General features: G+C 36.3%; 1 protein-coding gene across 1 annotated transcript in view; it reads left to right on the top strand.

Annotated features, from left to right (window-relative positions):
* RIF1 (replication timing regulatory factor 1) overlaps positions 1-22013 on the top strand; it is a 62422-nt gene that overhangs the window by 6745 nt on the left and 33664 nt on the right. Inside the window, exons 5-19 of the mRNA XM_045298423.1 lie at positions 2495-2622; positions 2724-2818; positions 3616-3805; positions 7024-7116; positions 8000-8138; positions 11757-11908; positions 13262-13376; positions 14330-14503; positions 14695-14805; positions 15614-15676; positions 15854-15954; positions 16441-16527; positions 17150-17223; positions 17945-18125; positions 21742-21849. Coding sequence (XP_045154358.1) covers positions 2495-2622; positions 2724-2818; positions 3616-3805; positions 7024-7116; positions 8000-8138; positions 11757-11908; positions 13262-13376; positions 14330-14503; positions 14695-14805; positions 15614-15676; positions 15854-15954; positions 16441-16527; positions 17150-17223; positions 17945-18125; positions 21742-21849 — 1811 coding nt within the window. The remainder of the gene's footprint in view (positions 1-2494; positions 2623-2723; positions 2819-3615; positions 3806-7023; positions 7117-7999; positions 8139-11756; positions 11909-13261; positions 13377-14329; positions 14504-14694; positions 14806-15613; positions 15677-15853; positions 15955-16440; positions 16528-17149; positions 17224-17944; positions 18126-21741; positions 21850-22013) is intronic.

The raw sequence follows: 22013 nt of genomic DNA, 5'->3' as shown, positions 1-22013 counted from the left end.
GTAGAATTAGGGTCATGATAGTGGGGTGAGGAAGCATTAAAAACCAGAGGAAAGATGTATGTTTCATCTGTGCTATACTGCCCCCTGACTGGCCCATCTTCTCCCCACGACCCTTCTGTAAGGGAATGTCCAATTGCTTACAGATTAGCTTTGGGCCTCTACTCCACACACACGCACCCAGTGCCCCCCATTCACATTGACATGATTTTTTTTTTGTTCTGGGTCTTTGATACCTGATCCCATCGACACCTCATGATCACACAGGCTGGTGTGGTGTACTACTTCCACGTGGGCTTTGTTGCTTCTGAGCTAGATGGCCGCTTGTTTATCTTCAACTCTTTAAGACCCCAGACACTATATCTTTTGCTAGCCAGGCACCATCAGCATTCTTCACCACATTTGCTTACACACCCATTTGTCTTTAGCGAGCATGTCGGGAAGGGGGAGCATCTCAGAATGCTGGATTATTAAAATAAAGTGTTCTTGTGTTGAGGGAGTACTTGAATAGATGCCCAATGTCCATCTGCTTCCTTAGTACTAAACTTATAAATATATGCACATAGATCTATTTCCCCATCGTCATATATAAATACATTTACATATGTACGTGCCTATATTTAGATCTCTATAAATTCCCTTTGCCTCCTAGTTTTTTCCTCTATTTCCTTTAACTCTCCTCTTGTCCCACTATCATGCTCTCTAGCTCTAATTTTAATGTCACGTGTAATTATTGAAACACGAATGCTGTAACAACCCCCTTTGTGAAAACACATCTGCTTTGAAAGTTAATAAGTTAGCCTGTTACTTACTTTTGATTGAGATGGATGAACAGTTTACCCCTGTACAACAAAGATTTGAATTGTGCACATCCACGTATGCACATTTTTTATATGCCATATGATGGTAATCTCTGTGAACATCTTGTAAACTCCACAGCATCGTTAAAAAGTGATCTCTTGCAGTTCATATTTTTATGTTTACTTTAATACTTGTATAAAACTTTGGGACCTGTATGAAGTGTCAACTAGTGATGCTAGAAGTGCTTCCCCCCAAAATCATGATACTGCAAGAAAAAGTTAAATTGCTTTATGTTATCTACATTTGAAGGGTGCAATTGCCTGCCATTTCAAGATAAATTAATCTAAGATTCATTGTGAAAAAGACAAGACATTCTTGAGTTAACCACTTAGGTCCACCATTGGCACAAAAACCGTGCAATTTTGCAAAATAACCTTTTCATCTTTTATTGAAAATGCAGCTTATGTGTATAGATGGCAGCACATGATCCATATACAAAGTGTGTTAATTGTTATCAGTAAGACTTTTAGTTAATTCTAGGCTAGTGGTAAAGTTTTTGGAAAGTAAAAGTTGTATGGGGATTTTCAGCTACCTGAGAGGTGTATTGGTGCCTCTAATTCTGGGGTTCAAAGGTCAGGTGTACTAAAGAAACTTTTGAATTAAATTCTTTGACATAAGGGGACGCGGGCATGTGAGTAATGTGCAATTAATGGTATGTTAGAAAGGTAGAACCTAAAGCTTTCCAAGTTTTCAAGTAATTTTGTTAATTAAGTCCAATGCTTAATCCATTGCTGTCCCACTTAGTTGCTTGCTGTTGTAAAAGTATTTTAGAAAGGGGAAATCAGAATAAGTTAATGATAATGTCATAAGATTACCATTTAATTTTTTAAATCGCTTTATTAGGGGCTCATACGACTCTTACCACAATCCATACATACTTCAATTGTGTAAAGCCATTTGTACATTCATTGCCCTCGTCATTCCCAAAACATTTGCTCTCCACTTAAGCCCCTTGCATCAGGTCCTCATCCCTCCCCCACCTCCCCGCTCCCCCCTCTCTCATGAGGTCTTGATAATTTATAAATTATTTTGTCATATCTTGCCCTGTCCAACGTCTCCCATCACCCACTTTTCTGTTCGTCCCCCAGGGAGGAGGTCACATATAGTTCCTTGTAATCGGTTCCCTCTTTCCTACCCACTCTCCCCCTACCCTCCCTGTTTCACCACTCACACCACTGGTCCTGTAGGGCTCATCCGCCCTGGATTCCCTGTATTTTCAGTTCCTATCTGTACCAGTGTACATCCTCTGGTCTAGCCAGACTTGCAAGGTAGAATTCTTATAATGATAGTGGGGGTGGGGAGGAAGAAGCATTTAGGACCATTTAATTTTTGAAGGAGAAGTGTGTGTTCTTCATATAGAAAAACTGCTCATTTTGGAGCAGACAAGAGGACTTAATATCTAGTGAAAAAGTGTCTTGTACATTCAAAACCATCAAAAATGCCTACAAAATAAGTTCCTTTGCACATTTTGGGGTCCTTTTATTTTCCCATGTGATTGGGATTTTATGTTTGGAGATGAAGCTTGATTAGCAATAGTGCTTTGATTTCTGGGTATGCATTTAGATTTTTTTGCAAGGGAGAGTACATGAATATTGTATATGAATAAAATAAAATTACCTTTTTTTTTTTTTTTAAGAAACAAACATTCAAGAACTACTTTCAGAACTGAATAATATTGTTAAGATTTCAGATAAAAATGTACGGACTAGGGCACTTTGGGTGATATCCAAGCAGACGTTTCCTTCTGACATGGTTGGCAAAGCAGTAAGTATAGTAATTTGTGTATTCTCTTACGTATATGGCCTCATTCTGCCCCCTAAAAATCTGGTTTATTTAATATGCTTTCACTTGCTTTTGTTTTTTAGGTGTCCCATATAATTGAAACATTAGAAATAGTGTTTAATAAAGGAGAGATGCATTCTGCTATTGTTGATTATGAAGCATTGAATGTCATCATAAGGTATGATTTAGAATGCTATATAAATTGGAAGACTAAATCTAGAATTTACTTCCAGGAGTGAACTTTTGGGGGTCAAATACAAGTAAAATGTCAAAAGGAGGATTTTTTTTTCCCAACCAAAAAGACCAAGAAGTAGATGTGTATGTTACCAGGTTTGCCTTTTGTTTTGTTCGGGTTGAGGCACTCATAAGTAAAGTCTTTGTAGTTCTGATGGAAAGAATACTTTTGGTATTTTTATAAGTAATTTTACCTTTGCAAATTATAACAAGTAAAAATAAATAGTAATGAGGTGTAATGGCAAAAAAAATTTTTTTTAACCTTTGCTAAAACTTGCAAGGGTTTAACAAACAGTAGGCTAAACGAGGTTTGTCTAGGAAGATGCTCAGCAACCGAAACTTATTCGTTCAGATAGTCTGATTGTCATTTTGGTTAAATCACGGTCCTGTGACTGCCCTTTCTGCTTAAAAGAGCATTGAATTTAATTTTATAATGATAATTAGTATTTTAAATTTTTCTTCCTCAAGACAAATACATGTTCTCTTTAGTTGAAAATTTTAATAGTAATAACATGTACAAGATGGCAAATTTACAAACATTTTTCTAATCCTAGACCCTTCAGTAATCTTTAATAGATTCATTTCAGATTTTTTGTATTCATGTATGAAGATGTACCTATGTGCACTTTAAAACAAATAGGTTACATTATACAGATCACATGTTTCTGAACATGATTTACTTTACTGGTAATTATGCTTCAAAAGTAAAGTCAAACTAATTTACTGATTTCTCTATTGTAGGCTAATTGAACAGGCCCCAGTTCAAATGGCAGAAGAATCAGTGAGGTGGGCAAAACTGGTCATACCTTTAGTGGTTCATTCGGCACAAAAGGTACATCTGCGGGGTGCAACTGCTCTAGAGATGGGAATGCCACTACTACTTCAGAAACAGCAGGAAATAGCATCTATTACTGAGCAGCTTATGACTACTGTAAGTATTCACACAAGGATATTTTGGATATTTTCTCTATAGATGTACACTAAATATAGAACCCAGTCTAACTTTTTATTGTAATTTCATTATTATCTATCCTCAAAGTTTTTAAACGGGGCAAAACTATGAACAAATTCCTATGCACACTGCACATATCTTATTTTGAAGTAAAAACACAAAACGGGGCAAAAACCACCCAGCGGGCTGCAGTTTGAGGACGCCTGATCTAGGAGGCGCAGCTTTGTGAATTAAAACACAGAATAATTTAAATTATGATTGTTGGCATAGTGTTTCTACAGTACTATAAGGGAGTTGAATAGTGTTGCTGTAATTTAGGCATTTTACTCTATTCCTAGTAAATGATAAATAGGAAGGGACTACATTTTGGGGCAGTGTTTCGTTATCTTGTACATGGGATCACTATGAGTTGGAACCAATCCGAATGCGGTACCTAATGACAACCGGCACATAGAGTCTGTACAATTTCTTAAAGTTGTATCACAGGTTAGATTTTCCAACATAACATTCTTATTACAAATAACTTACTGAGCAGCTGTGATTGCTGGATGTTCTTCTAGCATGTAATATAGCACTCTGAGTATAGCAATGGAAACGAGATTTATTTAGCTTATTTCCTGAGATAAATTGCATTGTGTATTGGGTACAGATCATTATAGATCACAGCAGAGTGGATAATGTGTTGCATTGGAAAAGAGGGGTGATTGGTCAAGAGTATGTCATTAGAACGATAATTTGTAGGTATCATAACAGTCTTTTTTATATTAGGGAAAGGTTATTTTCAGCCTGAGGGAAACCTTGAGAGAGGTGTACCTGGTTGGTGTTTTAGGGAGCACTGTGGATAGTGTGATTGAAGTAGAATGAGCAAGGAGGAGAGTAGTAGAATCTGATGCCAGATACAGAGGGCAAATTACCCAGGATCTTGGGGAGTGTTTTAAGCATTTGTACCCCCTTAAGGGTTATATAAGGCACCCTTTATTTACATGTTGGGCTGCTAACTAACTGCATGGTCACCTGTTTGAAACCACCACCAATTGCTCTGAGGGAGAATGACAAAGCTTTTTACTTCCTTGAAGAGTTACCGTCAGAGAAATTCACAGGCAGTCCTACCCTGTTCAATAAGGGTCACTATAAATTGGAATCAACTGATGGTTATGAGTGTTTTTTGTTTCATTTATGGGTTATATGGAAAGTCCTATTTGAAGGCTTTGAGTTAGGAGTGATACATACTGACTTGGCTATTAAAATACTCATTTTGTCTATTGAAAACAGGAGGCTTCAAAATGAAAAAAAAAAATAGGAATTTTATTGTGGCTTTTTTCTTTTGTGTATGTGATGGATTACAGATTTTCTAATACTGTATTTTTAAGTTGAATTATTCATACGTACTTCTTGGTATGACTTCCACGTGGTCATGGCATGTTGGATGTATGGGATTGGATTCTGTTGGTTAAGGATTTTGTTTAGAATGTGTATTTTATAAGGGATATATTGTTTTATTTACTTTTTTCAATGATATTTTTGCCTAGCTTTGATATCAGGGTTATGCTTGCTTCAGAAAATGAATTTGCGAATATTCCATCCTTTTCTGTACTCTGGAATCATTTGAGTAGTTGGTATTAAGCTCTTCTTCTGAATGGTAGTAGAGTCTGGGCTTTTTTTTTGTTGGGAATTGTGTGATAACCTGATAAATTTCTTTCATTGTGAGTTTGTGTTTATTTGTGTAAATAATATCTGTGGGTCTACCATAATCCACTCCATATACAAGATCCAATTAAACACGTAGCTTCGGAGGGGATCTGCTGGGCCAGTTAAATTCAGTCATTCATGGAGGCTGTCTTTATTTGACAGGAGTAATCTTGAAGGACACAGTGATTTTGTGGGCTTATTAATTGTCAGATATAAATTTTAAGAAAGTTACAGTGTGTATTACTCTTGGTACTTTAGAGAAACAAATCCACAGCAATTCATGTATAAGAGTTTTATGTAAAGGAAGTGTGCATCACGAAAACATCCCAACCCAATGCTGCCCAAGCCCACAAGTCCAACATTAACTCATTAACCCAACACCAGTCCACAAAGTCCTCCACCTCACAAAACAGAGGCAATGATGCTGACTGCAGGAAGAAAGCTGAGTCAGTGAACGAATAAGCATCTCAGCACTGGCAGGGGGTCTCCACATGGCTGCTCCAGCACCCAGGGCTCCATCGGGATTGGTCTATGCGGCTTCTCCTTGGGGATGTCTTGTAGGAAGTCAATCTTGCAAGCTGAAGCAGGGAACTGTTAAGGCAGCTGCGCCCTGGTGCGACCATCACAAAGCAAGAAACCCGAGAACTAGAAAGGCGAGGCTCACCACCCATTTATCCCTCTGCCTTTCAATTAGCCCCACCTGTGATTATCGGCCAGGTTGGCACAATTAACTAACTCACAGTGTGTTGGTGAGAAAAAGGCCAGGAAGAGTTATGGTGGGGCATTTTTTGTCCGTTATGACAATTCTCCTTATTCTTGAGGATATGCCAGGGTTAACCTGGAAGAAACCTACCCATTTATGTCAGTCCTAGTCTTGTCCCTTCAGAATTTTGTCCTGCAAACTGAAGAACATTTATATATATAAAAGAAATGGAATGTGCGTCTCTGGAGGATGCCAGAACTGCCATTGTAGCTGGTGTAAACTGAAGAGATGGAAATCCCACCTGTGCTGCTGTTGGAAGTGTATAGACATACTTGAAAGATCTTATTATATATTTTTGTTTAATAAAGTTTGTGTAGCAGTGCTTTTTTTGACTCAAGTACATGCTAGGTTTTAGGGGGAAATGATTTCCCCGAAATTTATTGCTAGAAAGAAACACTAGTTGGAATGGAGAGAGAGCAAGGTAAGAGGGACTTCAAAATGTTTGTGGGAAAATCTGAACTTTAAATTTTATTTTCCACAAATGTTTGAAGACTCCTTGTATGTGATGATGCAAATATATAGTAAAATGTTAATGTTTTATTCTATGTGATTGTATTTGGGTATTTACTGTAAGATTCTTTTAATTTTTTTATATGCTTAAAAAGAGTTTATGTAATAAAATATTGGAAATAGTAGTTTTTTCCTCAAGGAATCTTTGAAAATTATGTCTAGAGTTTAATACTGAGTTTATTTTGTCAAGAGTCTTTTTGGTAAGTACTTTTGCTGTGTTTTTTTTTTTTTGCAGAAATTAATATCAGAACTCCAAAAGCTGTTTATGAGTAAAAATGAGACTTATGTATTGAAATTATGGCCTTTGTTTGTCAGACTTCTTGGAAAGGTAAGGCCACACTGAACAGTCTGAAGTATTTACATGTCATACTGTTTTATGTCTAAACTCTTTTAGTAAAGTATCTTTAAGGCCCCTCCCTAAGATCACAGATGGAATCCACCAACTATTCCTTGGGAGAAAGATGATACTGTCTTCCTATAAAGATTTATAGACTTGAAAAAATTGTGTTCAGAACAACTCTATGCTAGAGAGATTTTGGATTAGATGTCTTTATTTAAGCCAGTTATTTTTTATTGTTTATAGTCTGTTCAGATCACATGTAACTTTCAAGGCTACTATTTTATAGTTTTGGTTTTTTCCTTTGACCTAGAGGTGTATGTACCGTATATACTTGGATAAGCCGAGGCACCTAATTTCACCACACAAAATTGGGGGGCCTTTTCAGCGTAAGAAATGTGCTGAGAAAACTCGGCTTATACTTGAGTATATACGGTATATATGTACTTGTCTCTTATCTTTTTGTTTTGTTTCTGTTTTAAATTTACATTTCCATCGTGTAATATCTGGAAGTACTTCTGAAGCCATCAGAGTTTTGTTTTTAGTTTTATCTTATTTACCATTCCTATTAACCGATAAAACTTTTCTCTAGTGTTGTAGAAATGTTCTGTTAAGTCTTCCTTATTTTATGGAGCTTTACTGGTGTGACTGAATTCTGGACATTTAGAAATCTAGATAGACACTTAAGATTTCATATAATCTCTAACACTTAAGATATGTTTATGTTGTGTGGATAGTTTGTCTTTGAGCTATTAGGTTATGAGTTCCTATAAAGAGTCTAATTGATAATGTGAATAATTGTTCAAATGGATGATAAAGTGCTTATTTTGTTGTGCAGCTAAGTAACTTAATTTTCTTTTTGTTCCTGGTTTAGACCTTACATAGAAGTGGGAGTTTCATCAATTCTTTGCTACAGCTGGAAGAGCTGGGTTTTCGTAGTGGAACACCCATGATAAAGAAAATAGCCTTTATTGCATGGAAGAGTTTAATAGATAATTTTGCTTTAAATCCAGGTGAGTAAATATGCTTAAATTTCTATGAATTCATTTTAGTTTAAGACTGGAAATAAAACTTCTGGTTCTTTGAACTTTATATTGAAACTAATGGCTTAAGTTTTTATTTCAAAGGTACATAAATATAGTTAAAAATAGATTAAAAAACGAGGCTTGTTTTTAAAATTGAACAAAGTGACATTTATTGCTTGTCTTGCTTGGGACACAGTTGAACTCTTCCATACATCTCATTTCTTTTTTAAATTTTTTAAACATTTTATTAGGGGCTCATACAACTGTTATCGCAATCCATACACACATCAATTGTGTAAAGCGCATTTGTGCATCATTCTCTCCACTTAAACCCCCGACATTAGGTCCTCATTTTTCCCCTCCCTCCCCGCTTCCCCCCTCCCTCATGAGCCCTTGATAGTTTATAAATTGTTGTTTTGTCATATCTTGCCCTGTCCGACGTCTCCCCTCACCCACTTTTCTGTTGTCCATCCCCCAGGGAGGAGGTCACATATAGTTCCTTGTAATCGGTTCCCTCTTTCCTACCCATTCTCCCTTTACCCTCCCTGTTTCGCCACTCACACCACTGGTCCTGTAGGGCTCATCCGCCCTGGATTCCCTGTATTTTCAGTTCCTATCTGTACCAGTGTACATCCTCTGGTCTAGCCAGACTTGCAAGGTCGAATTCGAGTCATGGGAGTGGGAGTGGGGAGGAAACCTTTAGGAACTAGAGGAAAGTTGTATTTCTCATCGTTGTTACCCGTACATCTCATTTCATTCAAAGAGACCTTGAGGCTTAAGCATTATTAACCCTATACTAGAGAGACAGAGCTGGTTGTTTAAGGCCCCATAGTGTGCAGACTATACAAAGTATTTGTGATTACCGTGGAATAAAAATATCATTGGCCTGTTTTCAGTACCTGTAGGACAGTATTAATGTGGACACGTGATTCTTTTTTTATTTACTTTAATCTTACCTTCCTATTGTCCAGTGGAGTTTGGGCATAAAGAAGGGGATTTCAAAACGTTTTTTAAAAATTTTCTTTCATTTTGACTTTGAATCCCCTTGCATATAAATGAGGGAAGAGTATTTCACAAGAGTTGACCCGACTGTCTGAGTAAATCAATATTCTGTTAATAGGGCCTGCCAAATAATGTTGATTTCATTCTGTAATTTATTTTGCCAAAGGCATGCATCCCTTCTAATTCTTTTAAAATGTGTTTTGTAAGGTGAGTCTTTGTATTAGCTATATGTATTATACATTACTTTTACTTAAGATATTGGCCAAATGACATTTTTTCTTTTTTTTAAAATCATTTTATTAGGGGCTCATACAACTCTTATCACAATCCATCCATACATCAGATGTGTAAAGACCAGTGTACATTCTCTGGTCTAGCCAGACTTGCAAGGTCGTACATTCATTGCATCATTTGTACATTCATTGCATCATTCTCAAAACATTTCCTCTCCACCTAAGCTCCCAGCATTAGGTCCTCATTTTTCCCTTCCCTCCCTGCTCCCCCCTCCTTCATGAGCCCTTGATAATTTATAAATTACTATTTTGTGGTATCTTGCCCTGTCCGACGTCTCCCTTCACCCACTTTTCTGTTGTCCATCCCCCAGGGAGGAGGTCACATGTAGATCCTTGTAATCGGTTCCCTCTTTCGAACCCACTCTCCCTCCACCCTCCCAGTATCGCCACTCACACCACTGGCCCTGTAGGGATCATCCGCCCTGGATTCCTGTTTCCCCAGTTGCTATATGTACCAGTGTACATCCTCTGGTCTAGCCAGACTTGCAAGGTAGAATTCATATCATGATAGTGGGAGCTGGGAGGAAATAGTTTTTAATTGGGAATATCCTTTCCCCCCCTAATCTGTATGGGTTGACAACTGTCTGGATATATATAACCATATACTCAGCAGTGTAAAGTAGTACTAGATGAGAATGGCTTAAAGAAAAATTAAAATTTGCTACATTACTGTCCTAAGTATAAAAGCAGTTCTTCTAAGAGAATGAGGAGTCTATTCATAGGCAGGATAACTCACTTCCTTGGAATAGACTCCCAAATCATTGCAACCCTAGGTTGAAAATCTAAACTCCCTGCCATCACGTTGATTCCCACTTAGTTACCCTATAGGACAGGCATCCTCAAACTACGGCCCGCTGAAGACATTTATCCAGCCTGCCAGGTGTTTTTTGCCCCGTTTGGTTTTTTACTTCAAAATAAGATACGTGTCATGTGCACAGGAATTTGTTCATAGTTTTTTTTTTTTAAAGTATGGTCTAGCCCTCCAATGGGTCTGAGGGACAGTGAACTGACCCCTGTTTAAAAAGCTTGAGCACCTCTGCTATAGGAGCTCTGGTGGTTAAGTGTTCGGCTGCAATCCTCATGGCCAGCATTTCTAAGCCCCCAGCAAGCAGCTCTGTAGGAGAAAGACTGGGCTTTTTCCTGTGTACAGCAATTTACAGGGGGGGTTGCTATGCGTCAGCATTGACTCCATGGCAGTGAGATAATAGGACCCAGTGTAGGGCTGAGTTTCTAAGGCTTATACATTTCACAGGAGTAGAAAGCCTCATCCACCTTAGTGGCTTAAAATTGCTGACCTTGCAGTTAGCAGCCCACCTTGTAAACCATTAGGCTGACAGGGCTCCTAGAAATCCTGTAGGGCAGAGTATAAAATGCCCTTTGGATTTTCTGAGGCTATATAAATCTTCACAGGCACAGATCTCATCTGTTCAGCTTGTGACTCCCCGGGCCACAGGGCTCCTTAGGCACGGTAACTTAAAAAATAAACTTGCTATCATCAAGTCCATGCCAATCCAGAGCCATCCTAGAGGACAGGGTACAACTGCCCCTGTAGGTTTCTGAGAATGGTAACTGGTTACAGGAATAGAAAGCTTTTTAAAGATCTTTTGATAAATTATTTGAACAGTGTCCTATTTTATATATTTACCAGTCCACTCACATAGCACACACTTTATTTTAAAAACTGGATTTATATGCTGATTTTCAACACTGGTGTTAATATAAAATAGACTTGTATTTAAATATATTTATATTTTCAAATACCTAATGTCCCCAACAGTAATGCTATTTCATGGAATAAATTCATATATGGGCAGGGATGGGGAAGCAATATTTGACACAAGGTAAAGATGTGCAATTATTTATAAAATGAAGTATAGAATTCTTTTAAATAGCTAGGACAGGTTTTGAATACTGGTACTACTGAAATTTTGAGTCAGGTAATACTTTGTTGTGGAAGGAACTGCTATTATTATAGCAAGTTTAGCACTAGATGTTATAATAGCATCTTAACTCTCAAGGCCTTAGTAATGAGTGCTAGAAATATCTCTAGAAGCTAGTGTTCACTGGTGGGCCAAATTGCCCTTTGCACACAGTCCCTGTAAGTTGTACTGATGCCTTTTATTTTTGTTGCCTTAGTGCTTTAGTCTACCTGTATTAGTCAAAAGTGAACATTTTAAGTCAAAAGCAGGCTTCATGACTTTGTTACATGTCTATACATTCTCTTGCCTTAGGACAAAAGGAGGAGACTGTTCAACATTTTGAAAATTAAAGCTTTTACATCTGTATGTGCTTGTTTGTTTGTTTTTTAAAGATATACTTTGCAGTGCAAAAAGACTCAAGTTACTAATGCAGCCTTTGAGTTCCATCCACGTGAGAACAGAATCTCTAGCATTAACAAAACTAGAAGTGTGGTGGTATTTACTGATGAGACTTGGACCTCATCTTCCTGCTAATTTTGAACAGGTAACATTCCAGGTCCTGACTTGGTGTGTGTGTTTTTAATTTGTTCTCAAATTCCTATAGTCTTTATCTCTTATCATTGTTTTAGTTATGTATTGACCATAGGTTACAAGAGATCTTCTGACTAAAAGCTTGAGTTCATTTCCCTTAAATGTTCTCTAGTTGCTCAAAATGGAGCCTTTTCAATCAGCAAAATTTTAAAATGTCCTCTTATTCTGATACTCTAGATTGTTGTTTCCCAAAGTGGTGATACCACCACCCCTTGCAAAAGCAGATACCAACATTTATTCCTGGATTGACTATAGCCTATAGTACAAGTTTTTAACTGCCAAGCTGTCCCTGTAGGTCAAATAATTTGGGGAGACTATGTTCTAGAGTCATTTTGAAAGATTGTGAGAAAGTAATTTTCTCCTATGGTTTAGAGTATAATTGAGATAAAATTAATTTTTTTTGAAATAGAAATCAATGAAGTGCTATATTGGGTAGATAATAGAATTGAGTCAGGTTTTTTTGTTTGTTTGTTTCTCTTTTTGATGCTAAATCACTAAGCCCCATCATAGCTTTTAAAAATTTGTAGCAAATGGTTTCAGAAAAATCTTTCACATTTTGTATTTTTTGTTTATTTTTAATTTTTTTTACATTGTATTTTTACTGGCATTTAAATTACAAATGCATTATAGCTACTAATTCTATCATTGGTTACTGAATCCGTTTCAGTTCAGATGAAAAGGAGCTCTCCTAGTTTATTTTGCTTTTGTTTTTAGAGTATGTTTTACTCTGTATCACTCATTTTATGGGCTTAAATTTACTTGCAACTATTTTTAGCAAATTCTTAATTTTTAACACGTCAAGGCTTTTCCATTTCAAATAGCATGAAGTAATTGAAATGACCACTGATAGTTACATGTATTAGGGATTTTAATGAGCTTTGCAAAATGCTGCCATTATAAGATATTAGTAGGCTAATCTTAACCAGTTGTCCACCACATTTATTGGGATAATTTATTCAGTGACTAGACTGGACTGGTATTGAAATGAACTTTTAAGCTTGCTTAGTTTCTGTTTTTAAAATAATTAAGACAAGTCTATCAATAGCATGTACATTCCGGTAGATATTTGCAATACCTCTTTATGTATATAATTTTCAATTTAGGATTTAGAATAGAAATTTATAGATAATACATCTTTAGAAAAATATTGTTGTAATTTTCAAATTCAATTTGTAGCCTGTTTATGCATGGAAGCAGCCAATTAACAAAACATTTAGATTGTTTCTAAAGAAATTTAAAATATTCAAGACTTCTGAAATGTAAGACAATTACAAATCTGTGCCCGCCCCTCCCCCCCTCTTAATAGGTTTGTGTGCCCCTGATTCAAAGTACAATAAGCACGGATTCTAATGCTTCACCTCAAGGGAGTTCATCTCGCTTAACCACTCCAACTCTAAGTCCTATGACTTCTATACATAAAGGTATGAGGTAGACTTAATATATCTTTCTTTTTCTCTAAAGTTCAGGCTCCAAGTAAAGGTGTATGAAATGCTATTCCCGTGAAATGAAGTGTACCTTGTAACTTTAGGACTCTTTAGGACAAAATGATTGTATATTTTTTAGTTTATTTGATCATTTTAATTGTGTTGTGATTGGCAAAGATGGCCTTTTTCCAAGATTTTTTTTTTTTAATGTGAGGTGCATTACAAGCAAATGGTAATTTTGTGCAGATTAAGAACTTTAGATCTGCTTTAAAAAATAGTGGTTCTTAACAAATGTGAGAAAAAGAAAAAAAGTATGAGAAATACGGCTTGATGTTTACTGTTAAAGGCAACTGTCTATAATTTCCTTTTATTATATTTTACTATGTTAGTGCTCAGATTTGGTACTTATATATTAAACACTCTGACTCTTATAAAGTATTGTTTGTTAAATGTTCATTATCTCTAGGCATAATATCTGAGAATTGGCTTGATTTAACTGGTAAGTTATTCTCAGACTAATGAAACTTATTTTTAAGGCTTTTTTTCCCCCCTTGAATGGAAAATGTGTTCCATGTATTTATCTCCCCCCCCAAGCCCTTTTATTGGGAGCTAATACAGATATCATTGTTCCGTCGTTGAATCCCATCGAGCAGTGTTGTATAATTGCTACCACAATCAGTTTCACATTCTATTCCAGAACCCCTGGACTTCTTCAGCTCCCCTTTACTGTGTCCCTGCGATATTCCCATATCTTCATCTTCTTCTTTTTTAAAAATTGTTTTATTGGGGGCTCATACACTTTTTAAGGCTTTCTAACAAAGAATCAACATTCATTTATCAAACTATTATTAAAGGCAGCATATTATTGAAATGAATAAATGAAATATATTCATTTAATAATTATAAAATAAGCATGCCTAAATTATCTTTTATGTTTTATATCTTTTAAGGTGCCTCCCCATATGGAGCTCCTGGAACTCCTCGGATGAACTTGAGTCCCAATTTAGGTGGAATGGCTACAATCCCCTCCATTCAACTTCTGGGACTTGAAATGCTGCTTCATTTTTTGTTGGGTCCCGAAGTCTTGAGTTTTGCTAAGCAAAACAAACTTGCACTGAGTTTAGGTATTTTATTGTTTTTGAAATATTGGGAAGGATAGGTGTTACTTTCCCCTCAACAAACATACTGTGTAATTGTGCCTGGAGTAACTGTAAATCTAGTAGAAAACATAACAGACTGTCTAAATATTTTGTATTGAAAGGTGATTTCATAAAGTTCTTATTTGGGTAATTATGTTTTATTCTCCCCTTTTTAGAGCCACTTCAACATCCGTTAATCAGCAGTCCTTCTTTTTTTTGCAAGCATGCAAGCACACTTATCACTGCTGTATGTGATAGCTTTGTTGCAGTTGGAAAAGATGCTTCTGGTAAATATTAAAGAGAAATTTTATTAAACTTGTTTTTGAAGAGAAACTATTTATATAGTGCCATCTATTGGCCAGGATGCGCTTTACAAGTTTTACATATTCTTTAACTCCTCATAGCAACTTTAGTTCTACTATTTTACACATGAGAAAACTGAGGATTAATAGTGTTCAGTAACAGACAAAGTAACAAAGTGCTGGAGCTATGATTCATATCCATACTCTGACTGGCATCTACACCAAAGCTCTGTCTACTTTTTCTTTTTTACTCATTTTATTGGGAGTTCATACAACTCATCACAAGCCATCCATCCATTCATTGAAACTCCTGTGTTATATATAAAGAAAATAAGGTTTAAAACTTGATTTGCTATTTAACTGATTGGAAGTGGAATTACATAATTTTCTACTACTGATTGTTGGATTTTATAAAAACTTAATTGTGTTGTATATATTAATTTTAGTTTATAAACATTTTTTCTTTCATCATGTAGAAATACATATCCTACATCAAAAGTCTAGGAAATACAGATGGGAGGCCAAAGAGGAGCATTGGGTGCCGAGAACCACCCTTAGTTACATGACCAAGTGTTCATATGTTGCCATTCGCTTAAAAATAATTTCTGTAAAAATGAGCTAGTTGTGTTGAATGAACTAGTTCAATTGCATAAGATTTACATTACAATAACTACATGAGAATTGTGAAATTAAAAGATACTGCTCTGTTTATTATTGCTTTGGCATGGGGAATGGGAATGTCTTTGTAGTGAGATTTGCTTTGTTCAAAAGCACTTTTAATTTTGTTTCACAGATTCCGTTATCAATGCTGTTTGGAAGGAACTAATTAGCTTGGTGAAATCAGTTACTGAATCAGGTAAGAAGCAGAACAGCATTATGACACTGATCAAACATAATCACCAGTAAATTATTAGACTTCTGTTAGACAATTTTTTAGTTATTATAGCTAATGTTTGATGTTCTTAAGCTTTTTAGTTGTAGAAAAATTTGCATTTGCACATTTAGATTTTCATGCATTTTTTCTTTGTGGTAGGTAACAAAAAAGAGAGACCCGGTTCTGAAGTTTTGACCCTCTTACTAAAGTCCTTGGAAAATATCGTGAAGTCAGAAGCATTCCCTGTATCGAAAACACTGGTAAGTGTAATGGCTATATTTTATACTTTAGAAGTTATAGTCTAAGATTTTACTGAAGTTATTTGTATAGTTTACGCTTTGGGGGAGACTTAAAAATAGCTGATGGTGGTAGTGATTTGTATTTGATTTGCTTTTAAAAGTAACACTTTTTAACCAAGATAGAGTTGTGTATTTCCTGGGGCTAATGGAATACACAGTACTTTTACTTAAGTTCTTCTAGGTATATTTCCTTTATTTGTGACCATACTGTCTGACAGTACAACATAAAATGAGCCAATAGCAGGGCTTTGGAACAAACTGCCTTGGTTTGAATATTGAGGTACATAATTTATTAGCTAAGTGAAGTTATATTCATATTAATGTTCATATTGCTATATTGAGAATTTTCACATTAATGTATTAACATGTATGAACACTGCTTAGAACAAATTGTTAAAATACATTTTTAAGATTAATTCTACTTTAACACCTTTTGTCTTTTCATAGGTCCTCATGGAAATTACAATTAAAGGACTTCCTCAGAAAGTTCTGGGTTCACCAGCATATCAGGTTGCTAATATGGATATTCTTAATGCAAGTATCTTAAATGTAAAGATATAATCAGATCAGGAAAAGTTTGTGGTATATCTCTTTCTTAGAAGAGGAAAGCTAAATTTAGAAAAGGAAACTTAGATTTTAAGTAAATTGATCATGTTAAAACTAATAGATAAAAATGTAATAGCTGTAAGTAATTAAATTTGCTATATGAATAAAGAAAACTATGTTCTTCTATTAATTTAAGATCTCCAGAAAAGTTGTATATTTATAAGCGGGGGTGGGGAGGCAGATCAAAATGCTGTGGAATTTAAAGATAATGGAATTTTCCCACAAGCACCTTCATATAATATTGCTTTTAATAGATTTTGGAAGTTAGATAAATATCAACTAAAATCTGCAGCAAGTTGATGTGGAACCAACAAGTTTTTAAAGCTACTTTGATAGCCAAATCTCTCACCATTAATTACATTGTTTCTCGTTGGTGGAATACTGATTGCGATATAAAAAGGGGTGTGTGTGTGTGTGTGTCATTACTGTCATATCCTAAATGGTGCCTAAAGTCAATTTTTCTCAGGCTTCAGGGGTTATATTTCTAAAATAGTTATTGTAGAGAAAAGTATTAGAGAATTGACTGCATTTTCTGCCTTTATTTCTTCAGGGAACTCCTGCTTTGTTCTTAATTCAACTAATTTTCAACAGTAATCTCTTGGAATGTGGTATAACAAATGAAAAGTAAGTTTTTATAATTTTTTTTTTTTCTTCTTTTTTTTCTTTTTTTTTAACATTTTATTAGGGGCTCATACAACTGTTATCCCAATCCATACACACATCAATTGTGTAAAGCGCATTTGTACATCGTTTCTCAAAACATTTTCTCTCCATTTAAACCCCTGACATTAGGTCCTCATTTTTCCCCTCCCTCCCTGCTCCCCCCTCCCGCATGAGCCCTTGATAGTTTATAAATGGGTATTTTGTCATATCTTGCCCTGTCCGACGTCTCCCTTCATCCACTTTTTGGTTGTCTGTCCCCCAGGGAGGAGGTCACACACAGTTCCATGTAATCGGTTCCCTCTTTCCTACTCATTCTCCCTTTACCCTCTCTGTTTTGCCACTCATACCACTGGTCCTATAGGGCTCATCCGTCCTGGATTCCCTGTATTTTCAGTTCCTGTCTGTACCAGTGTACCTCCTCTGGTCTAGCCAGTCTTGCAAGATAGAATTCGAGTCATGGTAGTGGGAGCGGGGAGGAAACCTTTAGGAACTAGAGGAAGGTTGTATTTTTCATCATTGTTACATCGCCCCCTGACTAAGTTTTTATAATTTAAACAAAGTTTGTTTCTGAAAGGTTTACTAATAATTGAGATTATTTTTTTAGTTACATTTTATTGTTAAACAAAAATCTGTAAAATCAAAGGGCTTCTGATATGTCATTAAATTTTTTTTTCCCCTTCAGGTTCTTTGTCAATCTGGAAACGCTTGTAGGTTGTGCTCTTTCCGGTCCAACTTCACCATTAGCTTTCAGTGACTCTGTTTTAAATGTTATTAATCAAAATGCAAAGCATTTGGACAACAAAGAGCATCTCTGGAGAATGTGGGATGTTATTGTTAGCCCTTTAACTGAATCGATTAATCAGGTATGATATTAATCTTCGCACTTCTCCGAACATTTAAAATTTGCTTTATTGTTTTGTTTTGTTTTAAATTTTATTATCGGCTTATACAACTCTTATCACAATCCATACATACAGCAATTGTGTAAAGCCCATTTGTACATTCATTGCCCTGATCATTCTGAAAACATTTGCTCTCCACCTTAGCCCATGGCATCAGGTCCTCATTTTCCCCCTCTCTCCCTGCTCCCCCCTCCATCATGAGCCCTTAATAATTATAAACTATTATTTTGCCATGTCTTGAACTGTCCCACATCTCCCTTCACCCACTTTTCTGTTGTCCATCCCCCAGGGAGGGCGTTATATGTAGACCCTTGTAATCAGTGCCCCCTTTCCACCCCACTCTCCCTCCACCCTCCCGGTATTGCCACTCTCACCACTGGTCCTGAAGGGATCATCTGTCCGGGATTCCCTGTGTTTCCAGTTCCTATCTGTACCAATGTACATCATCTGGTCTAGCCAGATTTGTAAGGTAGAATTGGACTCATTACAGTTGGGGTGGGTGGGGTAGGAAGCATTTAGGAACTAGAAGAAAGTTGTATGTTTCATCATTGCTACACTGCACCCTGACTGCCTCATCTCTCCCCATGACCCTTCCGTAATAGGATGTCCAATTTCATACAGGTGGGCTTTGGGTCTCCACTCCGCACTCCCCCTCATTCATAATGATATGATTTTTCTGATGATACCTTTGACACCTTGTGTTCACACAGGCTGGTGTGCTTCTTCAATGTGGGCTTTGTTGCTTCTGAGCTAGATAGCTGCTTTTTTACCTTCAAGCGTTTAAGACCCCAGACTCTATATCTTTCTTTTTGTTTGTTTTTTTAATTATTTTCTTGGGGGCTCGTACAATTCTTATTACAATCCATGCATCCATCCATTGTGTCAAGCACATTTGTACTTTTGTTGCCCTCATCATTCTCAAAACATTTGCCTTCTGCTTTAGCCCATTATATTAGCTGCTCATTTTCCCCCTGCCTCCCCACTCCCTCCTCCTTCATGAACCTTTATTATTTTGTCTTAAGTTACACTGTCAGATGTCTCCTCCCGCCCTCTTCTCTGCTGTCCATCTCTCAGGGAGGAGGCTATGTGTTAATCGGTTCCCCCTTTCTGCCCCACATTCCCTCCGCCCCCCAGGCATCACCACTCTCACCACTGGTCCTGAAGGGGTCATCTGTCCCGGATTCCCTGTTTCCAGTTGCTATCTGTACCAATGTACATCTTCTGGTCTAGCCAGATTTGTAAGGTAGAATTGGGATTGTGATAGTGAGGGACGCTATATCTTTTGATAGCCGGGCACCGTCAGCTTTCTTCACCACATTTGCCTCTGCACTCGCTTTGTCTTCAGCAATTGTGTTGGGAAGGTGAGCAACACGGAATGCCAGTTTAGTAGAACCAAGTGTTCTTACATTGAGGGAGTACTTGAGTGGAGGCCCAATGTCCATCTGCTACCTTAATACTAAGCCTATACATATATGCACATATGTTTATTTCCCCATTGTTACTTTTTAAATTTTATTTTTGGAGTACATGGGTAAATTAATAAAAGACATCTAATATTTTTTTAAGGAAATTAGTAACCTTTTCTATTCATTGTATTAGATGGATTTTTGTATTTTATTTTTGAGTTTTATTGCAGAAGAAAATAACTATAATGGAGAATATATCGACTCCATTTTGCCCCCAGTAGTGACAATGAAGCAAGAAGGCCCACAGATGATTCAAGATACATTGAAATTTTCATAATTGTTTCTTGGATTCTTTAGTTGTTGTACCTAGTGCGGATTAATCATGGTCATCCTTCTTACTAGGTTATATGAATATTCTTAGGGTTCTCATTTTTAAAGCTGTTTGGGATAACCTCAAAATTACAGAATTCTCCTTGATCAGGAATCTGTTGAAATTTAAATAGCTTTCAGGTGTCACAATATTGTCAAGATGAGTACCATTTTAGTCACTATCCATGGCTTTTGTCAGCTGCTGTGTGTATTAATCATTTTATTGATGGTTCATACAGCTCTTATCACAATCCATACATCCATCTACTGTTCAACCACATTTGTACATTTGTTGCCCTCATCATTCTCAAAACATTTTTACTTGAGTTTTTGTTATCAGCTCCTCGTCCCCACCCCCGTCTGCCCCCATGACCCCTTGATAATTTATATATATATATATTTGTTTTCATGTTTTACACTGACCGATGTCTCCCTTCACCCACTTTTCTGTCTGTCCCCCTGGGGAGGGGGGTTATATGTAGATATTTGTGATCAGTTCCCCTTTTCTCCCCACACCTTCCCCTTACCCACCTGATATCGCTACTCGTTATTGGTCCTGGGTGGGGGGTATTTGTTCTGGATTCCCTGTGTTTCGAACTCTTTATCTGTATTCGTGTACATGTTCTGGTCTAGCTGGATTTGTAAGGTAGAATTGGGGTCATGGTGGGAGGAAGTGTTAAAGAACTAGAGGAAAGTTGTATGGTTCATTGGTGCTATACTGTACCCTGAGCTGTATTATTTTATTTAGCAGTTTCATTAGCACTTCATCCACATGTCATATATTCAACAGTTTGGTCATATCAAGAAGAGTTGTACAATTGTTACTATATTTGATTTAGAACATTTTCTTCCTTGTAGTCATTGTTAACCATGTGTTTTATTTTTCTAATAGTGGCAAAAATGTATACAACAAAACATTCTCCAATTCCACAACTTCCACTTGTATAATTCAGTGCCATTGATTTTATAGTTCATGTTATGCAACCATTATGGATAACCTTTTCTAAGTCATTCTACCATTGACAAAAACTCAATGCCCCTAAGCAAAAACTCTGCTTTTCACCCAGAGTGTACATTGGTAAAGTTTGCCTTTCTTTTTTTTTTTAGTTTTCTTAATACAGTATTCAGATAACATACTTCCATGGCTAAATTGCTTTTAAAATAAGTTGTATGTACATAATCGCAGTTCTAGTGCTCCCTCTCCCCTCCTGTTTGTTCCCCAAATCCCCTCACCCCACCTGCCACCCTCTCACTTCCACATCCCAATAAACGATTGCATTAGTTAATACCTCTGCGCTTCACAAACTGAGAAACGCAACACACCATTGAACACACAATGAAATGACCAAAAATAATAAATATAAAAATTCAAATTGAGTAAGACAGAAATGCCACCATCAATATTTAAAAAGCCAGGGAAGAAATTTTTCTTGAGAAATAAGCACAAAATAATTTAAAGTAGAACACATTCTCAGCTGCTGTTATCTTTAAAATGGAAATGCTTTCTAGGGTAACTCTAACTTACAAGGGAAGTAACTAATTTATAAAAAACAGTAATTCTCGAACCTTCACACTTAAAATACTCTTCTAGAAGGAAAATTATTGGTTTATTTTCTTGAATATGTTTCATTCTTAAACAACTGGAATGCTAGTGGAGACCCCTTTTGAAAGTCCTTGAATGCTATGTCTATAATAAAAAACTTTGTCGGAGTTATCTCTGGGTTTCTTATCATTAACAGATTTCTATCTAGTGTTAGAATTTGATGATTCTTTGTCTAACCTCTTGTTTTTTCTTATTTCAGACCAATGAAGTAAATCAAGGTGATGCCTTAGAACATAATTTTAGTGCCATCTACAGTGCATTAATTTTGCCAATAAACCATATCTTTTCCGCACAAAAGTTTCCAATGGTAAGACAATGTCAAGCTTATTTTAGAGTAATTTATACCTTTATAATGAACTCCTACATGGATTTTCCATTAAAGAAGCCTTGTTTTTTCTTTTTCAAAATAGTATTTTATTGTACATTCTATGAAAGTTTACATAGTAGCAATTTAGTTTGCCACTTAATAAT

The sequence above is a fragment of the Echinops telfairi genome, unplaced genomic scaffold (genome assembly GCF_000313985.2).
Source record: "Echinops telfairi isolate 266 unplaced genomic scaffold, ASM31398v2 ScPeMD7_4;HRSCAF=17, whole genome shotgun sequence".
Classification (NCBI taxonomy): Eukaryota; Metazoa; Chordata; class Mammalia; order Afrosoricida; family Tenrecidae; genus Echinops; species Echinops telfairi.
This window is presented reverse-complemented; position numbering and strand designations above follow the sequence as displayed.